The sequence below is a fragment of the Felis catus genome, chromosome D1 (genome assembly GCF_018350175.1).
Source record: "Felis catus isolate Fca126 chromosome D1, F.catus_Fca126_mat1.0, whole genome shotgun sequence".
Taxonomy (NCBI): Eukaryota; Metazoa; Chordata; class Mammalia; order Carnivora; family Felidae; genus Felis; species Felis catus.
The window spans coordinates 61,995,710-62,010,969 of record NC_058377.1 but is presented as its reverse complement, the minus strand read 5'-3'; the positions used below and the strand labels follow the sequence as shown (position 1 = coordinate 62,010,969).

The window sequence follows — 15,260 nt, the reverse complement described above, 5'->3', positions numbered from 1 at the left end:
CTTTGTCCCCTGTTTTCTGGAAAATGACCTTTTTAATTTTATTATGGAGACCCGGTGTCTCCCACCCCCACACAAATATGTCTTATTGCCCTAGCTAGTCCTTGGAAAGGCTGTGAGACTAGAGTTGACATCACAATATCCCTTTTTTTTGAGAGGTTGTGGTATCTGTGGGTGGGGCAAAAGGGAGGGGCATCCCTGGGTGGAGTCATCTTTACTTAGCCCACCTTGTACTAAGTATGAATCAGTAGCCACCACAGGCCTCAGCTGGGCCACATCTGGAGACCTGGGGTGGGGGGTATAACATCGTAAAATACCTGGCCCCAGTCTCATCACTCATCCCTTTTTGGGCATCAAGGAAACCAGCCTTTGGCCTGAGAACACGACACCTGAGACGAAGGCCAGTGGAAACATTTGTCTGCCCTCACCCCTTCTGCCCCAGCTTCCACCTCCTCACCATCTGTCCTCCCACTAAGGTCCATGCTGCATGTCATCTCTCAGACACCCAAGATGGCCCAGAGTGGGCGTCCTTCAGGTTTGCCTACAAATGAGAACATCTCTCCTAGTGTCACCCGAGTGATAGTGAAGACAGCAGGCAAGGGGGAAGACTTTATGATAGCGGACAACACCTCTGTGAGGCAGTTCAAGGAGAAGCTATCTGCTCACTTTGAGTGTCAAATGGACCAACTAGTGCTGGTTTTCAGGGGCCGCCTTCTTAAAGACCATGACACACTGAGACAGAGGGGCATCCGAGACAGCCACACCATTCATTTGGTCATCAAGTCCAAACATAGGTCCAGATCCCTAGCCCATTCCTCCCAGAACCTGCTGACCAAAGATCCCTGCCACCGGGACAGAAACACCAAAGGAAATAGCAGTGGGGTACACCAACTTGCCAGTGTGAGTCACACCCCAGTGGAATCGGCCCTCCCTGTGGAGCCTGATGCACCCAAAGTGCATACCCAGGATCTGGAAGTGGGATATCCAGATTGCATAGCACAGATGCTACAGAATCCTAGCATCCAGCAGCTCCTGTCCAACATGGCCCCCATGAGACAGTTCATCTCAGAACACCCAGACTTGCAACAGTTGATACAGCAGAACCCAGAAGTCTCCAACCTCCTTGACAATTCTGAGATCCTATGGCAGACTCTGGAGCTGGCCAGAAACCTTGCCATGATTCAGGAGATAATGCAGATCCAGCAACCTGAACAGAATCTTGAGCATCCACTAAACCCACAGTCATACCCGGGTTTGGAGACAATGCCAGGTGGGGACAATCCCCTGGGCCGGAGTTATGCTGATTGCAATGACCACATGCTCAACAGCTTGCAAGATCCCTTTGGGGGCAACCCTTTCACACCTCTCCTGGAAGGACATGTTTTAGAACCAGTTCAGTCCTCACCCCTGTCTCCACCACAACCCCAGGAACGGAGGGACCAGCTCCCACAGCTCCCTACAACCCGAGTCATCTATACTAGTTCCTGTGGTTTATCCTCCATCACCTCAGCCAATGTTGTCCCTGACAAGGTGAACCATACTTCCAGTGCCAGTACTACCACTATCTCCACCAAAGACCGGAGTCATAACTGGGCCATTCAGCAGCCGGCTGGTGTACCAGCCTTACCTAGCATAGAGCTTACCCAGCAGCCCCAGGCAGAGGACAAAGATGCCACCACCTCTCGAGATAGCTCTGACCAGAAATTAAAGGATGATCCCCAGCTGTCGGATGAGCAGAGCAGCTCTCAGATCACAGGAAGCATGGTGCAGTTGCTTTTGAAAAACCCCTACTTGGCAGCCCAGATGATGTTGTTCATAACTATGCCCCAGCTGAGTGAACAGTGTAGGCAGCAGCTGCCCACATTCCTGCAGCAGACACAGCTTTCCGACATGCTTCTGGCCCTAGCCAACCCTAAAGCATCACAAGCAATATTGCATATTGAGCAGGGTCTGCAGCTGTTGGCCACAGAGGCTCCTGTTCTTCTACCCTGGGTTGCACCCTATCTATGGGGCCTGGGTTGGCTTCCTTCACCCAGCTGCAGCTACCCTGACACAGTGCCCTGGGCCTGGGATGTGCCAGATATGGCTGAACCCAAAGGTCCTGAGTGCTGCCACAAATCCGGAGCAGCCCGGCAGAGGCTACAATCCTTAGCTGGAGACTCTTCCCACCTTCCACAAGCCCCTGAGATTCGTTTCAGCCAGCAAATAGAATCTCTCCAGGCCATGGGATTTGGGAACCACCATGCCAATCTGCAGGCACTCATCGCTACTGAGGGGGACACCGGTGCTGCTATTCGCAAGCTCAAGAGATCCCAGGGATTCTAACCGCCATGCCTACTTCTGTGCTTCTTGTTACCTGCCTGCTGACCCATTTGACTACATCATCTGCCCCTTCCACCTCTTCCAATGCTTCCAGCCAGGAAGCATTGGCCATGGGTAAAAGATCTGTCAGTAAAATGGCTACTCCCACATGCCCCCATCTGAGGTTTGGCTTTGTTTCTCTTGCAAGAAAAGCCACCGTCTGTGTGTGATATCCCTGTCTCATGATGCAGACATGAGCACGCATACACACACACACACACCATGCATATAAAGCACAGATATCATACCATACTCTCATACCCAAGAACGTGTATATGTAGCCCCAGACAGGTGTGTGCACACATACACAAGGTCACATGGCCAAAGATTTACATATAAAGGCACACACATTCAACACACTGCACAGACAGCCATGGGCATGTGCAGCAACACACAAATACCTAAAAACACTACACTGACCCACGTGTAGAGGAAGACAGTCATAACAAAAAGGGAAAAATACTATAGATAGACACAGATATTCAGTCATAAAGACTTCCTCAAGTTTTCAAGTCAAATTGTTCAAGTCTGAAGGTGGGAGAAGAATGGCCTGGTGGGTCAGAGTAGGATAAGTCCACATTTCATCCAGGTCTTGGTAAGTATTTATCCTCCCAGGAATTTCTTACTAATTGTCACAATCATAGGACTTTTCTGGACTGTTACCATTGTCTCTTTAACTTAGAGAGGTACAGCTGCTTACCCTCACTGTATATTGCCATCACCAAAACACAGCCTCAAGGGGACATGGTACCTTCCAAGAATATCATGTCCTTCAGCATATCTAATGCTCATAACTTGAGTTCTCTGTACTTAGCCAAGGTCCTATCTCCCCCTCTCCTGGCCTCACCAAGAGCATCCTAGCCAATTGGCATGTAAACACTTGTGGCAATTATTCAATCATTTAATAAGTTAAATGTTGTTTTAGGTATTGAAGAAATAGCAGTGACCAAATAAAGTTCCTTTATTTATGGGGTTTACTTCTGTGGGATAAGACAGTACTTTACCTAACTTTTGAATAAGTGCTATGAAGAAAAATAAAGCAGGATAAGGTCTTACATAGAGGGCAATCCAGGAAGGCCTCTCTGGAAGGGCAAGAGTAGAGCAGAAACCAGAAGGGATTGGGAGAAATGAACATGCACTCCCTTGGGAGAAGTATGTTCCAGACAGAGAGGACGACTTAGGATAAAAATGTGAGGTGGGAATATTCTTGATGTGTTTGAAGAATAACAAGGAGATGATGTAGCTAGAGTGGAGTGAATAAAACAGTGGGAGGGAAAACAGGACATCAGAGAAATCAGGAAGAGCCTTGTAGGTCTGGTAAGGACTCTGGATTTAATTTTTTTTTTAATTTTTTTTAACGTTTTTATTTTTATTTTTGAGACAGGGAGAGACAGAGCATGAACAGGGGAGGGGCAGAGAGAGAGGGAGACACAGAATCTGAAGCAGGCTTCAGGCTCTGAGCTGTCAGCACAGAGCCCGACGTGGGGCTCGAACTCACGGACCATGAGATCGTGACCTGAGCCGAAGTCGGCCGCTTAACCCACTGAGCCACTCAGGCGCCCCAGGACTCTGGATTTTACTATGAACGCAGCGGAAAATCACTGCTGGATTTTGACCAAATAATGGAGGTGTTTCAGTGGATTCTCCGGCTGCCGAGCGCAGAAAGACCATGGTAGAGGTCCAAGTAGAAGTGGGAGCGCTGGTGCAGCTCCCTTGCAGTGGAGCAGGTGGGAGATGGTAGAGTCTGGAGCAGTGGAGATGGTGACATGTATTCATATTGTGGTCTGCAAAGGGTCACCACAGAATTCCGTGTGCTCCTCACAGACCACCTTCCTCCAGCCCTGTCTCTGCCATCAGCGAGAGTGAAGGAGAGCCCACAAAACTCCAAGTACTCCTGTGGATCTACCAGAATCCCACTCTTCCCCTTCAAACTAGGAAAAAGATCGGTCTCAAGAAAGACATGACCACCAAAATGGATTTTCTACTTTCCCATTAAGATGCCTCCATCCCATCAATTAGTCTGATTAAGCTTTATACCCTGTTTGCCTCAGGTTACATGAAAAACCCAAGTTGTTTGAGTCGTCTTTCTGATTCTTGGCCCACTATGCTCTGAAAATCCCTCAGCTGACCCAATTTTCCACCGGTCATCGATTCCCCACACTTTTCCACCCTACCATTTAGAACTCATAATTTAGCAACAGCAAACCCTACTGTATCTACAACCTTTTCTCTAAATGATCCCCACCTTTTCACCATGACTGAGATCTGGCTCTCCACTGACAGCCTGCATGTTCTCTGCTCCATCCTGTTGTAATGCATAAATTGTCTGTGGACCCAAATCAAGCTCTCCCTTTGGGCACTGATCCCAACCTCTCCAATCCATTTACTCAACAGCTGACTTTTTCAATCATCTTCTCTTCCTTCTGTGTCATTTTTCCCTCATTGTGTTATATCCACCAGAATAAAAGCATGCTGTAACATTCTCAGTTTAAGAAAAAGCAAAACAAAAATGTCTTTATCCCCACAAAGTCCACACAGCCATCATACCCATTCTCTTACCTGTAATACTCTTATTTAATCCATTTCCTTTCCAACCCACTTGCTTTGAAACCCCTCCAGTCAGTGCCCCCTCCACTCTTCCAAACTGGGCTCATCATGGTCCCCCCCCCTTTTTTTTGGTCAAATCCAGAGGTCAGTTCTCTTCCTTTATCTTCCTGACCTACTGGCATCATCTGACACTGTCACTCTCTCCGTTTTGAAACTCTTCTTCATTTGCTTTCTCTCCTTCTCTCCTTTTTCTGACTTGATGTTTTATTTCTTCTCAATTTCTTTTGTAGAACACATCTAATATTCCATATTTGAAAATATGTAGTGCCCATGCCTTGGTCTTTTTACTTCTATCTTGTTCCTATACTCACTAACCTTATGGCTCTAAATAGTCAGTGCTGGATAACTGTGGACTCCCAATAATGAACTCTCTCCCTTCATGTCCATTTGGGTATAAGACATCTTGAATGTATGTGACAATGAACTCTGGATTTTCTGTTTAACAACTTTATTCCCCGGTCTTTTTTTTTTTTTTTACATCTTGGTAAATAGCCAATTCATTCTTTAAGTTATTCTGGGGAATAACAATAATCTTTTTAGAAGTAAAATAAAAACTTCATGTCATTTTTGGACCCTCTCTCATGCTCTAGATCCTGCCCATCAGAAAGTCAACATTCTGAAAATATATAAAAAATTAATGGCTTATGAATCAAAGAGAATACAGAAACATCGAATGCCAAGAAGACCAATTCAGGGTGCAGCTGAATTTGGTCTTAACAGTGACATAGGGGGCTAAGCCTTTCCTAATTGCCTAATCCAGAGCTGAGGCTCCACACACTACCTACAGGTTGTGTGGAAGTAGGATTCTTGGCCTGAGATGGAAGGGTCAGCCCAGGCCCCTCCCTATGAAGAAGCCAATCAAGAGAAAGGAAATAGAAGAGGTAAAGGTGGAGGGGGTGGTTTGGAGTTCCTGGGGATACAGAGCACCTTGGAGAGGTCTCCAGAATCCATTGTGTGAGGCTGTGATGTCAGTGCTGAGGTCACAGAGGTCTCCTGATGGAGTGGGTTCCGGCCCAGAAGGCTTCAGGGGTGGCTGTTAGCAAGATGAGGGCGGTTTGGAGCCCTGTATAAGAGGAAGGACGGGGCCACAGCTGATTGGTATGTATGCCCTGACCCAAACCCTTCTTCCTGACTTTGCCTGTCACTCATCAATAGACCTCTTTCTCAGGGCATTTGGTCTCCTCTCCCAACCCCAACACCTCTCAGACCCATAATCCTCCATAACCATCCCATCCTGAGGACCTCATTGACCCTTCCATGCAGACCTTCCTGTGCTTTTACCCTGAGACTCCAAGCCCTCTTCCTGCTTACCTTTCCTACTTTCACCACTGCTTGAAAGGATGATGTTGGTACCCCATCCCCACCCCCCAGCTGTGTCCCCACAGACCTGGGCCTCCTGCTGCCTACCATGGCCAAAAGCAGAGAGGCCCTGCCACAGGGCAACCCAGCGCCGATCCCGGACCACCACCTCATCAAGGTGACGGTGAAGACACCCAAGGACAAGGAGGATTTCTCAGTTACAGATACTTGCACCATCCAGCAGCTGAAGGAAGAGATATCTCAGCGCTTTAAGGCCCACCCTGATCAGCTGGTCCTAATCTTTGCTGGCAAAATCCTCAAGGACCCTGACTCACTGGCACAGTGTGGAGTACGAGATGGCCTCACTGTCCACCTGGTCATCAAGATGCAACGCCGCACCATGGGCACTGAGTGCCCAGCTGTTTCAGTCCCTGCCCCAGCCTCCAGCCCTAGATCATTCCCTCAACCAAGCTCCATGTACCCAGCAGATGGGCCACCCACCTTTAGCTTAGGTGTTCTCACAGGCCTCAACGGGCTAGGCCTGACCTCTGGTAGTTTCCCCGACCAGCCAAGCTCACTGATGTGGCAGCATGTCTCTGTGCCTGAGTTTGTGGCTCAGATCATTGATGACCCTTTCATCCAAGGTCTGCTGTCCAACACAGGCCTGATGCGCCAGCTGGTTCTCGATAACCCCCATATGCAGCAGCTGATCCAGCACAACCCTGAGATAGGGCATATTCTCAACAACCCCGAAATCATGCGGCAGACATTGGAGTTTCTCCGCAACCCAGCCATGATGCAAGAGATGATGCGTAGCCAGGACCGGGCACTCAGTAACCTGGAAAGCATCCCTGGTGGCTACAATGTGCTTCGTACTATGTACACGGATATTATGGACCCGATGCTTAATGCTGTACAGGAGCAGTTTGGTGGCAATCCCTTTGCCACTGCCACTACTGTGAATGCCACCAGCAGCAGCAGCCAACCTTCGAGGACAGAGAATTGTGACCCTCTCCCCAACCCATGGGCTTCCACATATGGGGGCTCTGTTGGCAGGCGAGGCAGGCATCCTGGGGACCAGGATGTATCCGAGACTAGAAATAGGGTTCCCACCATTCTGGGTAATATAAGGCTCTATGACTATCTTCAGCAATTACATGAGACCCCCCAGTCCTTGGGAACCTATCTGCAAGGGACTACATCCACTCTCAGTCCAAGCCAAGAACCACCACCAGGAAACCGAGTTCCCCCAACTTCATCCTCCTCCCAGGAATGTGAGTCAGGCCAGCCTCTCCCTAAGGAATCAGGAGCCATCAAGGGAAAGTCCTCTTGCCCATTGTTCCTGAGATATCCCCCAGAGAGCAGTACTGGACAAGATAGAGGTCAAGGTGGCACAGGGAATGGCTCCACTGGCCATGGCACCAACATGCCTGATCTTGTCTTAGGGCTGGGGCATTCTGCCAATAGGGCCCCATTCGTCCCTTCATCAGCTTCCCCTGTGCCAGCTACCCCTGGGATCCCCGAGCATGCCCGGCTGCCACCGGTAGCTTATCCAAGATCTCTGAGGCCCACCAGCGTGAACCAGGTCCCACAGCTGCAGGACGAGATGCGCCGGCAGCTGCCCCTGCTGCTGCACCTTCAGGCAGCCATGGCCAACCCTCGTGCCTTGCACGCGCTCCTACAGATTGAGCAGGGTCTGCAGATCCTGGCCACTGAAGCACCTCGCCTCCTACTGTGGTTCATGCCTTGCCTAACAGGGCTGGGAAGTATGGTAGGCAGTACAGAGCCTAGAGGGGGTGCCCTTATGCCTGAGGATCCCCCTCTAGCTCCAGCTCCTGAGGTACCCCCAGCACAGGGCTCTGTGGAGCTGGGCCCCCATTCCACCCCTTTCCTCCAGATGTGGCAGGCTCTAAGTGGTGCCAATCCCCAGCAGATGCAGCCTGAGATTCACTTCCGGGTGCAGCTAGAGCAGCTGCGAGCAATGGGTTTCCTGAATCCCGAAGCCAATCTCCAGGCCCTCATAGCCACTGGGGGTGATGTGGACGCTGCTGTGGAGAAGCTGAGGCAGGCATAGGAGACCTGGTTGTTCAGACCATGTCTTTTCCTCTGTGCCCTTTCCCCGTATGCCACTACCCTAACTCCCCCGATCTTGAATGCAGCTGCAGTATGAACCAAATCCACTATGATGCCCTTTACTGTGGAGACAATGTTGTTCCAGAGTCAATGAGGAAGATTTGGAGCCAGGAGCAGGGTGGGGGTGCTATGAGTGACCCAACCACGCCTGCCACTGTACAATCTTGGGGCCCCAGTCTGCACTCTGCTTATGCCTATCTGGAGATGCAATTACATCCAATCTCCAGTGTCTGCAGTTGCCTGAGTCTGATTCTTTGTGGGTTATGGGTAAAGGGGGGGATATGGGACGAAAGGTGGTAATAGGAGCTGTCTCTGCATGGGTGGGGAGTGAGGCTTGGAGGGGAAGATCAAAAGTTTGAAGTTCAAAGATTCAGAGGCATAGAGAACAAAGGAGAATGAGCTGAGGCCTTCAGCTTTCCTGGTGTCCTTCCAGAGGTCCCCCAGACTTTGTGTCCTGTAGAAGCTGCCACCATGTACTTTGTTCTTTAGAGCATTCCTGCCACCAGCCTGACCAGGAAGTGGGCACAGTTTCATATTTCTAACACCCCTGAAGAGCATCCCACAGGTGGCTCTCACTTTCTGGATTTGGTGCTGATTCCTGAGTAGATAGGGAGCCCCAGGATTTCAGGCTAAGTTCCAAGATTCCCTAATCCCACCAAGATCACAAAGTACTGTCCCTGGTGAGCACCCTGGATGTTGTCTTTCTTGCAGCTCAGAAATGGAGGACTCACCCGGCGCTCAGCATTCTGCTCGAAGTTTGAAATTCAATGTGAGAGTCACGATCCTCTTTCACGAGGTTATCGTCTGGTGGCATGGAGTGTTCAAACTGTAGTTGAAGAATACTTATTATATATAGTACAAACTATGATAGGTGCTGTAAGGACCAGAAGCTGTTAAACAGCAAACAGGTTTGCTCTTGTATAGGGAGACAGGCAAGGCTCCATGAGTATGTGCTCTAAGCTGACATCTTAAAAGTGGTAAGAATGAAGTAGGCCAAAATGTGATGGGAAAAGGGAGAGCATTCCAGCAACAGAGCCATTGTGGACAAAGGTACTGAGGCGAGCTGTGCACAACACACATGAGGTGCCCTCGGCATCTCACACTAAATTCTTGTTTGCACTCAGAAATGCTGCCCATTACCCGTGTCCTTCCAGGGGAAGAGTGATACAGTTCATGAATCAAACAAGCAAACCATACCTCCCCCACATGAGTGAACATTCTGGAGAAATGCACCAACATACAGTGCGTGTTCACACTTAAATCCATCACTACATGGCCACATCTGTGTACATGTGCTCACACATACACGCAGAATAGTCTGCTAAAGTTTCATCACAAAATGAAGGTGTAAACACAAACATTAATGTGACCTTCTTGTCAAGGCAAGGAAACGGGTCTTTAACAGAGGGGACCACTATGGTAAAAGTGGCCGTGGTATGTACTTAAACATCAGAGACCTGGCATTGGGGGTTCTTTAGGAACTTGGAGAAACAGAACCTCTGCCTGGGACCCAGGATGCTGTACTAACCAACCTGTCTTACCTTTTAGCGGCCAGCAGGTGTCAGTGGTGAAATGAACTTTGCAACTTCCTCCCCCTGGTTTTGGGTTCAGTCTCTAGGTGAAGCAGGAGGCTTCAAGCCTCCTTTCTACCTCCTCTTCCTTCCCCCTCAGTTGGGCAGGAGTTGTCCTGATCAAAGGAACTACTAGGCAGGGTACTAGGCAGGCAGGGGACAGTCTTTGCCTGTCTGTCCCCTGTAACTAACAAGTGGGTGCTGTGGACTGCCTCTGACCTGGAAAGGTGTACAAGGCAATCTCTAAGTGGAATCCCCAGAAGGCTAGGTAGGTAAGACAAAAAGCCTCTGGGAAAGATATATGCCTTTCATTTGTCTTTCATTGGGCCAAAGGAGGCACGAGAGCTCATTTGGAGTAAGTCTCAGGGCAGATAGGGGATGACAGTCTGGGTCTAAAAGTTCTGGCTAAGGAGGAGAGTATTCATTTAATAGACTGTTTCCTGGCCATATCTTAGGAGAACCCTGGACAGTGGATTGGATGTTTGGAGTATTTGCTGTAGCCTCATCAGAGACTGAACTCATGGACACATGTCCAGCTCCATGGTGGTGTCCAGGAGGAAAGGGGTTCCTGGGGCAGGGAAGGTCCTTGTCAGCCACCTAGGACTCCACCTAATGTATGGTCTGGCACATGGAAAGCAATCAAAAACATTGAATAAATGAATGAGAGTGATGAGTGAGGAAATGAGCAAGAAAATGAGAAAGAGGTTAGGGAAATGAGGCATACAGGGATCAAAAGAGGGTACCAGGGGATGGGGCTTGGGAAAATGGCAGCCGTTGGAGTTTGGGAAGAGGGAATCCCATCAGGCTGATGTTACTGAAAGGGCAGCCCTCCCGAGATGTCCCACTTTCTCCCTGCTCTGATTCCTCTGTTAGCAGAAGTCTAAGACCAACTGATTTGCTAGAAATAAAAAAGAACAAACACCCCAAACCCCCCCAAAAACAAACAAAAAAACCAGCATTGAAGCCTGTAACACTGCATCACAAATAGCCAGCCAGGTAGGCGGACAGCAATTTAAAAGGAAGGTGTTCTTCAAACAACAGAAAGTGTTTTTATGCACCTGTTCTTTTTTTTTCCTTTAGATACTCCCCTAATACCTCTGTCATAAATATACGCACACATTTTTTTTCTAGATATTTTAGGGTTTCACTACTTAATTTTAAAAGTTAATGTTTATTGAGGCTTTCCAAATGCCAGCCCTGTTCTGAGCTCTTCCTATCTGGATCCACACAACAGTCCTCTAATGCAGGTGGTGTTACTATTCCCATCTTTCAGAGGAGAAAAACTGAGACTTAGGGAGAGGGGAAAGTACACTGCTTAAAGTTGGGTAGCTCCCGCGCAGCCGAGGCAGGATTTGAAATTAGTCTATTCCAGAGTCCACTGTACTCAGTCAAGTTAATTCATGCTTTAATCCCTACCCAAAAAATTGCAAAGGGCAGGGATTTGTCGTATTTAATTGGAATTTTTGCCTCCCTGCAAATAACTACACTGGACTGAATATTTCCTTTGCCGTATCTTATATATGCTTCTACATGTGTATTTATGGTGTTTTTAAAACAATCTACTAGTGCCACTCTTCTTAAATTGTTTTAACTTTGAAATATTTAAAAAAAAATTTTAGTGGTTATTTTTGAGAGAGAGACAGAGTACGAACCGGGGAGGGGCAGAGAGAGAGGGAGACACAGAATCCAAAGCAGGGTCCAGGCTCTGAGCTGTCAGCACAGAGGCTGACACAGGGCTTGAACTCACAGCCCATGAGATCATGACTTGAGCCAAAGTCGGACACTTAACCAACTGAGCCACCCAGGTGCCCCTTAAGTTTGAAATATTTGATGACAAAATTTTCAATGCTTGACTCCTTATTCCTTTGCAAAATACCATTGTCTAATTTTGTCTCTTTTTCTTTATACACTTAGAGTAGATGTCAAATTTCAGAAAGGGCCAAATGAGATCTTGATTGGCTTTCCTCTACATTATGAATTAGAGGGAATCGAGAGTTTTACAATAGCGCTCTTTCCTTTTAGAATAGGGAATGTGTCCATTCAAGTTTCCTTTGTTTCTCTACAAAGAAGGGTAGTTTCTCCAAGTGCTGGTTAACTGAGGAGGAGCGGTTGGGAGCAGACAAAATGGATGAACGGGATTAAGGGGTATAGAAACCTCGAGCCATAGAATAAATAAGTCATGAGAATGTAATATACAGCATAGGGAATGTAGTTAGTCATATTATAATAGCATTTCGTGACATAATGTATAAAAATACCAAAGCACTGTAATGTGCACCAGAAACTAAGGAGATATTGTGTGTCGATTATACTTCAACAACAGTAACAAAAGAACTACAGTTTCTTTATGTAAGTCCCACACATTTGGGTTTATTTAACTGTTACATTTTTCTGATTATTTTGAGTGAAATTTTTTCCATTGTATTTCCAGGATGGCTATTATTCTGATGAAGCTGCTGCCACTGGCTACATTATGAATCCTTATTTTACACAGATTTTTTGCTGATTCCCATGCAAACAACTAAATGCATCCTTGAAAAACAGTTATAAAGCCTCTACGGTTCTGTTAAGCCTCTTTTCTAAAATGTAATTTAACTTGTTTTCTCAGTTTAAAAACAACATAGAAGTACGGTTGATCCTTGAACAACACGGGTACAAACCATGAGGGTCTACTTCTGTGTGGAATTTAAAGTTTTGTTATGAGTTGAGAGCAAAAGCCATGAGCCATTTATTCACCACTGCCTGCCCCGGTCTCTTTGAGACCCAGTACAAGGCAACTGGCACAGAGGTCGTAAAGGCTGCCCTCTGAGTACCTTGGGTGGTCCCCAAAGGCCAGGATCAGGCTGGGCTGCGGGTCACCCCTTGTGCCCAAGGTGCCTCACGGGCATGAGGCTGGGCTGAAGTGGAGGAAGACGCCCAGAGGGCAGGGATGGCACTGTGCAGGGAGTCCTGCACCCCGTGTCCCCTCCCCCCCCCTCCCCCCGCAGAAAGGCCAGCGCACTCACTTGCACCGGCAGGTGCGGATGGCCAGAGGTGGGCGGCACAGCTCCAGGCTGTTGTTGCTGTCCACAGTCACCCCAGGGGCCACTGCAGAACACTGCCGTCTCCGGGCCAGGCCCATGGCTCCCTCCCCTGCCCTAGCCCTACGTGACCAACCACTTACAGACAGATTTTCCAATAAATATGCATACAATACTGTTTTCTCTTCTGATTTTCTTAACACTTTCTTTTCTTTAGCTTACTTTATTGTAAGAGTACAGTATATAATTCATACACAAAATATGTATTAATCTACTGTTTATATTATCAGTAAGGCTTCTGGTCAACAGAAGGCTAGTAGTAGTTAAGTTTTTGGGGAATCAAGTTCAGTTTTTAGGGAATCAAAAGTTATATGCAGAAGATTTTTTATTGCATGGGATCAGTGCCCCTACCCTCGGCATTGTTCAAGGGTTAACTGCATATATCAGATAATACAGATAAGCAAAGTAAGAATATAAAAACCAGAGATGCTGTTACCATGATGTTTGTCCTTCCACATATTTTACAAAACTGTGATTCTATTATACATAATGTTTTATAACCTGTCTTTTTAACTTGATAATATATCACGAAGATTTTTTCCGAGTTGCCAAGTAGCTTTTGCAACTCATACTTTAACCAATATTTCCTGAAGGCTTATTAATGCCAGAAACTGTGTTTGGTGCTAGGAATTCAATGGTGAACAAGACCCTAAAAAGCTTACAATATAGTGGAGATAAGACACTTCAAAAAAACAAGAAATAGAATAGCTAACAGAACACTCACTGAGAACTAGGCATTGTTCCATAAGCGTTGTGCATATTAACATTTAATTCTTACAACATCCCCCAAATGTAGGTACTATCATTAGCCAATTTTACAGATAAATAAAGACATAGAAATGTTAAGTGTCTAATCCAAGGTTGCACAGCTAGTAAGTAGTGGAGTAGGAGCTGGGATTTGAAACGGCGTTTGTAGAGGTCACACTTTTTTTTTTAAATGTTTATTCATTTTTGGGAAGGGGGCAGTGAGAGGGGGGCAGAGTATCCAAAGTAGGCTCCACACTGTTAGAACAAAACCCAATGTGGGGCTCGAACCCCAGAACCAGGGAACCATGGAACCGTGAGATCATGACCTGAGCTGAAAATGAAGTCAGATTCTCAACCCACTGAGCCACCCAGATGCCCCCAGAGGCCACACTCTTAGTCTCTATTCTATTGCATGTAATGCATGCATATATTGCATTTAGAGAGAGGAGAAACATATTTTTAGAAGAGTGGTGTGAGTGTATCTCTCTGGAGGGAGTATTTATGTAGAGACTTGAAGGGTAAGAGGAAGTCAGACATTCAAAGAGCTGGGGGAAGAGTGTTCCAGGTAGAGGGGAAAGTGTAAAGGAGCTCCCTGAGTTAAATTAGAGTTCAGGGCACCTGGGTGGCTCAGTCAGTTAAGCGTCTGACTCTTGATTTCCACTTACGTAAGGATCTCAGGGTTTGTGAACCCTATGTGGGGTCCTGAGCTGACAGTGCAGAACCTGCTTCGGACTCTCTCTGTCTCTCCCTCTCTCTCTGCCCCTACCCCATTCATTCTCTCTCTCTCTCTCTCTCTCTCTCTCTCTCTCTCTCTCTGTCCCTCCCCCACCCCCAAGTTAAACACATTAAAAAAAAATAGAATTCAACACGTTTGAAGAAAAAGGAATGAAAGCCAGTGTGTCTGGAGTACTGAGAAAAGGAGGGAGAGCACTTCAAAGTGAGGTGGGAGAGACAGTGAGCAGGATGGCACAGGGCTTTGTTACCCCACATGGAGTGTGGATTTCATTGTCCTCTCTGTGGAGCATGAATGAGAAGGTGGCAGGGGTGGAAACCAAGTCAAGAGGGAAGATCCTGCCATCATCCAGGTGAGGGATGGTGTTGCCCTTAGATTAAGGTTCTCTACAAGGGCATATGGCAAGAAGTGGACAACTGAAGAATTTTGGAAATGGAATTGAAGAAACCCTTTTGATGTGCTGATAAGACTGGATGTGCAAGATTAAAGAAAAGGAGGAATTAGAGATTCATTTATTCAGCTAACACTAACTGAACATTCTATCTCTGTCAGGTTCTGTGCTGGGTGCTGGAGATGTTAGGTGTTCTAGATCACAAAGCCCTGCCTTCATGGAGCCAACAGAGAGGAGGCAGACATCGACTAACTGTGTAATGTAATTTCAAGCAAAAGAAGAGGCTAAGAAATACAGAACAAGGAGACCGAGATTGACAGGTGGACTTTTTGAGCTTGTAA

The 15,260-nt window shown here is 47.2% G+C and overlaps 2 protein-coding genes across 2 annotated transcripts; both read left to right on the top strand.

The window, feature by feature from the left end:
- The first annotated feature begins 211 nt into the window (after nt 1-211).
- UBQLNL (ubiquilin like) lies at nt 212-2,470 on the top strand. Its single transcript, XM_003992894.5, has one exon. The coding sequence runs from the start codon at nt 478-480 to the stop codon at nt 2,320-2,322; it is 1,845 nt and encodes a 614-aa protein (XP_003992943.1). The 5' UTR covers nt 212-477; the 3' UTR covers nt 2,323-2,470.
- Nucleotides 2,471-5,907: 3,437 nt separating this feature from the next.
- On the top strand, nt 5,908-8,628 carry UBQLN3 (ubiquilin 3). The gene is made up of 2 exons (XM_003992867.4): nt 5,908-6,063; nt 6,337-8,628. Exon 2 carries the CDS (start codon nt 6,374-6,376, stop codon nt 8,336-8,338), a length of 1,965 nt encoding a protein of 654 aa, XP_003992916.2. The 5' UTR covers nt 5,908-6,063; nt 6,337-6,373; the 3' UTR covers nt 8,339-8,628.
- The last annotated feature ends 6,632 nt before the right edge of the window (nt 8,629-15,260 follow it).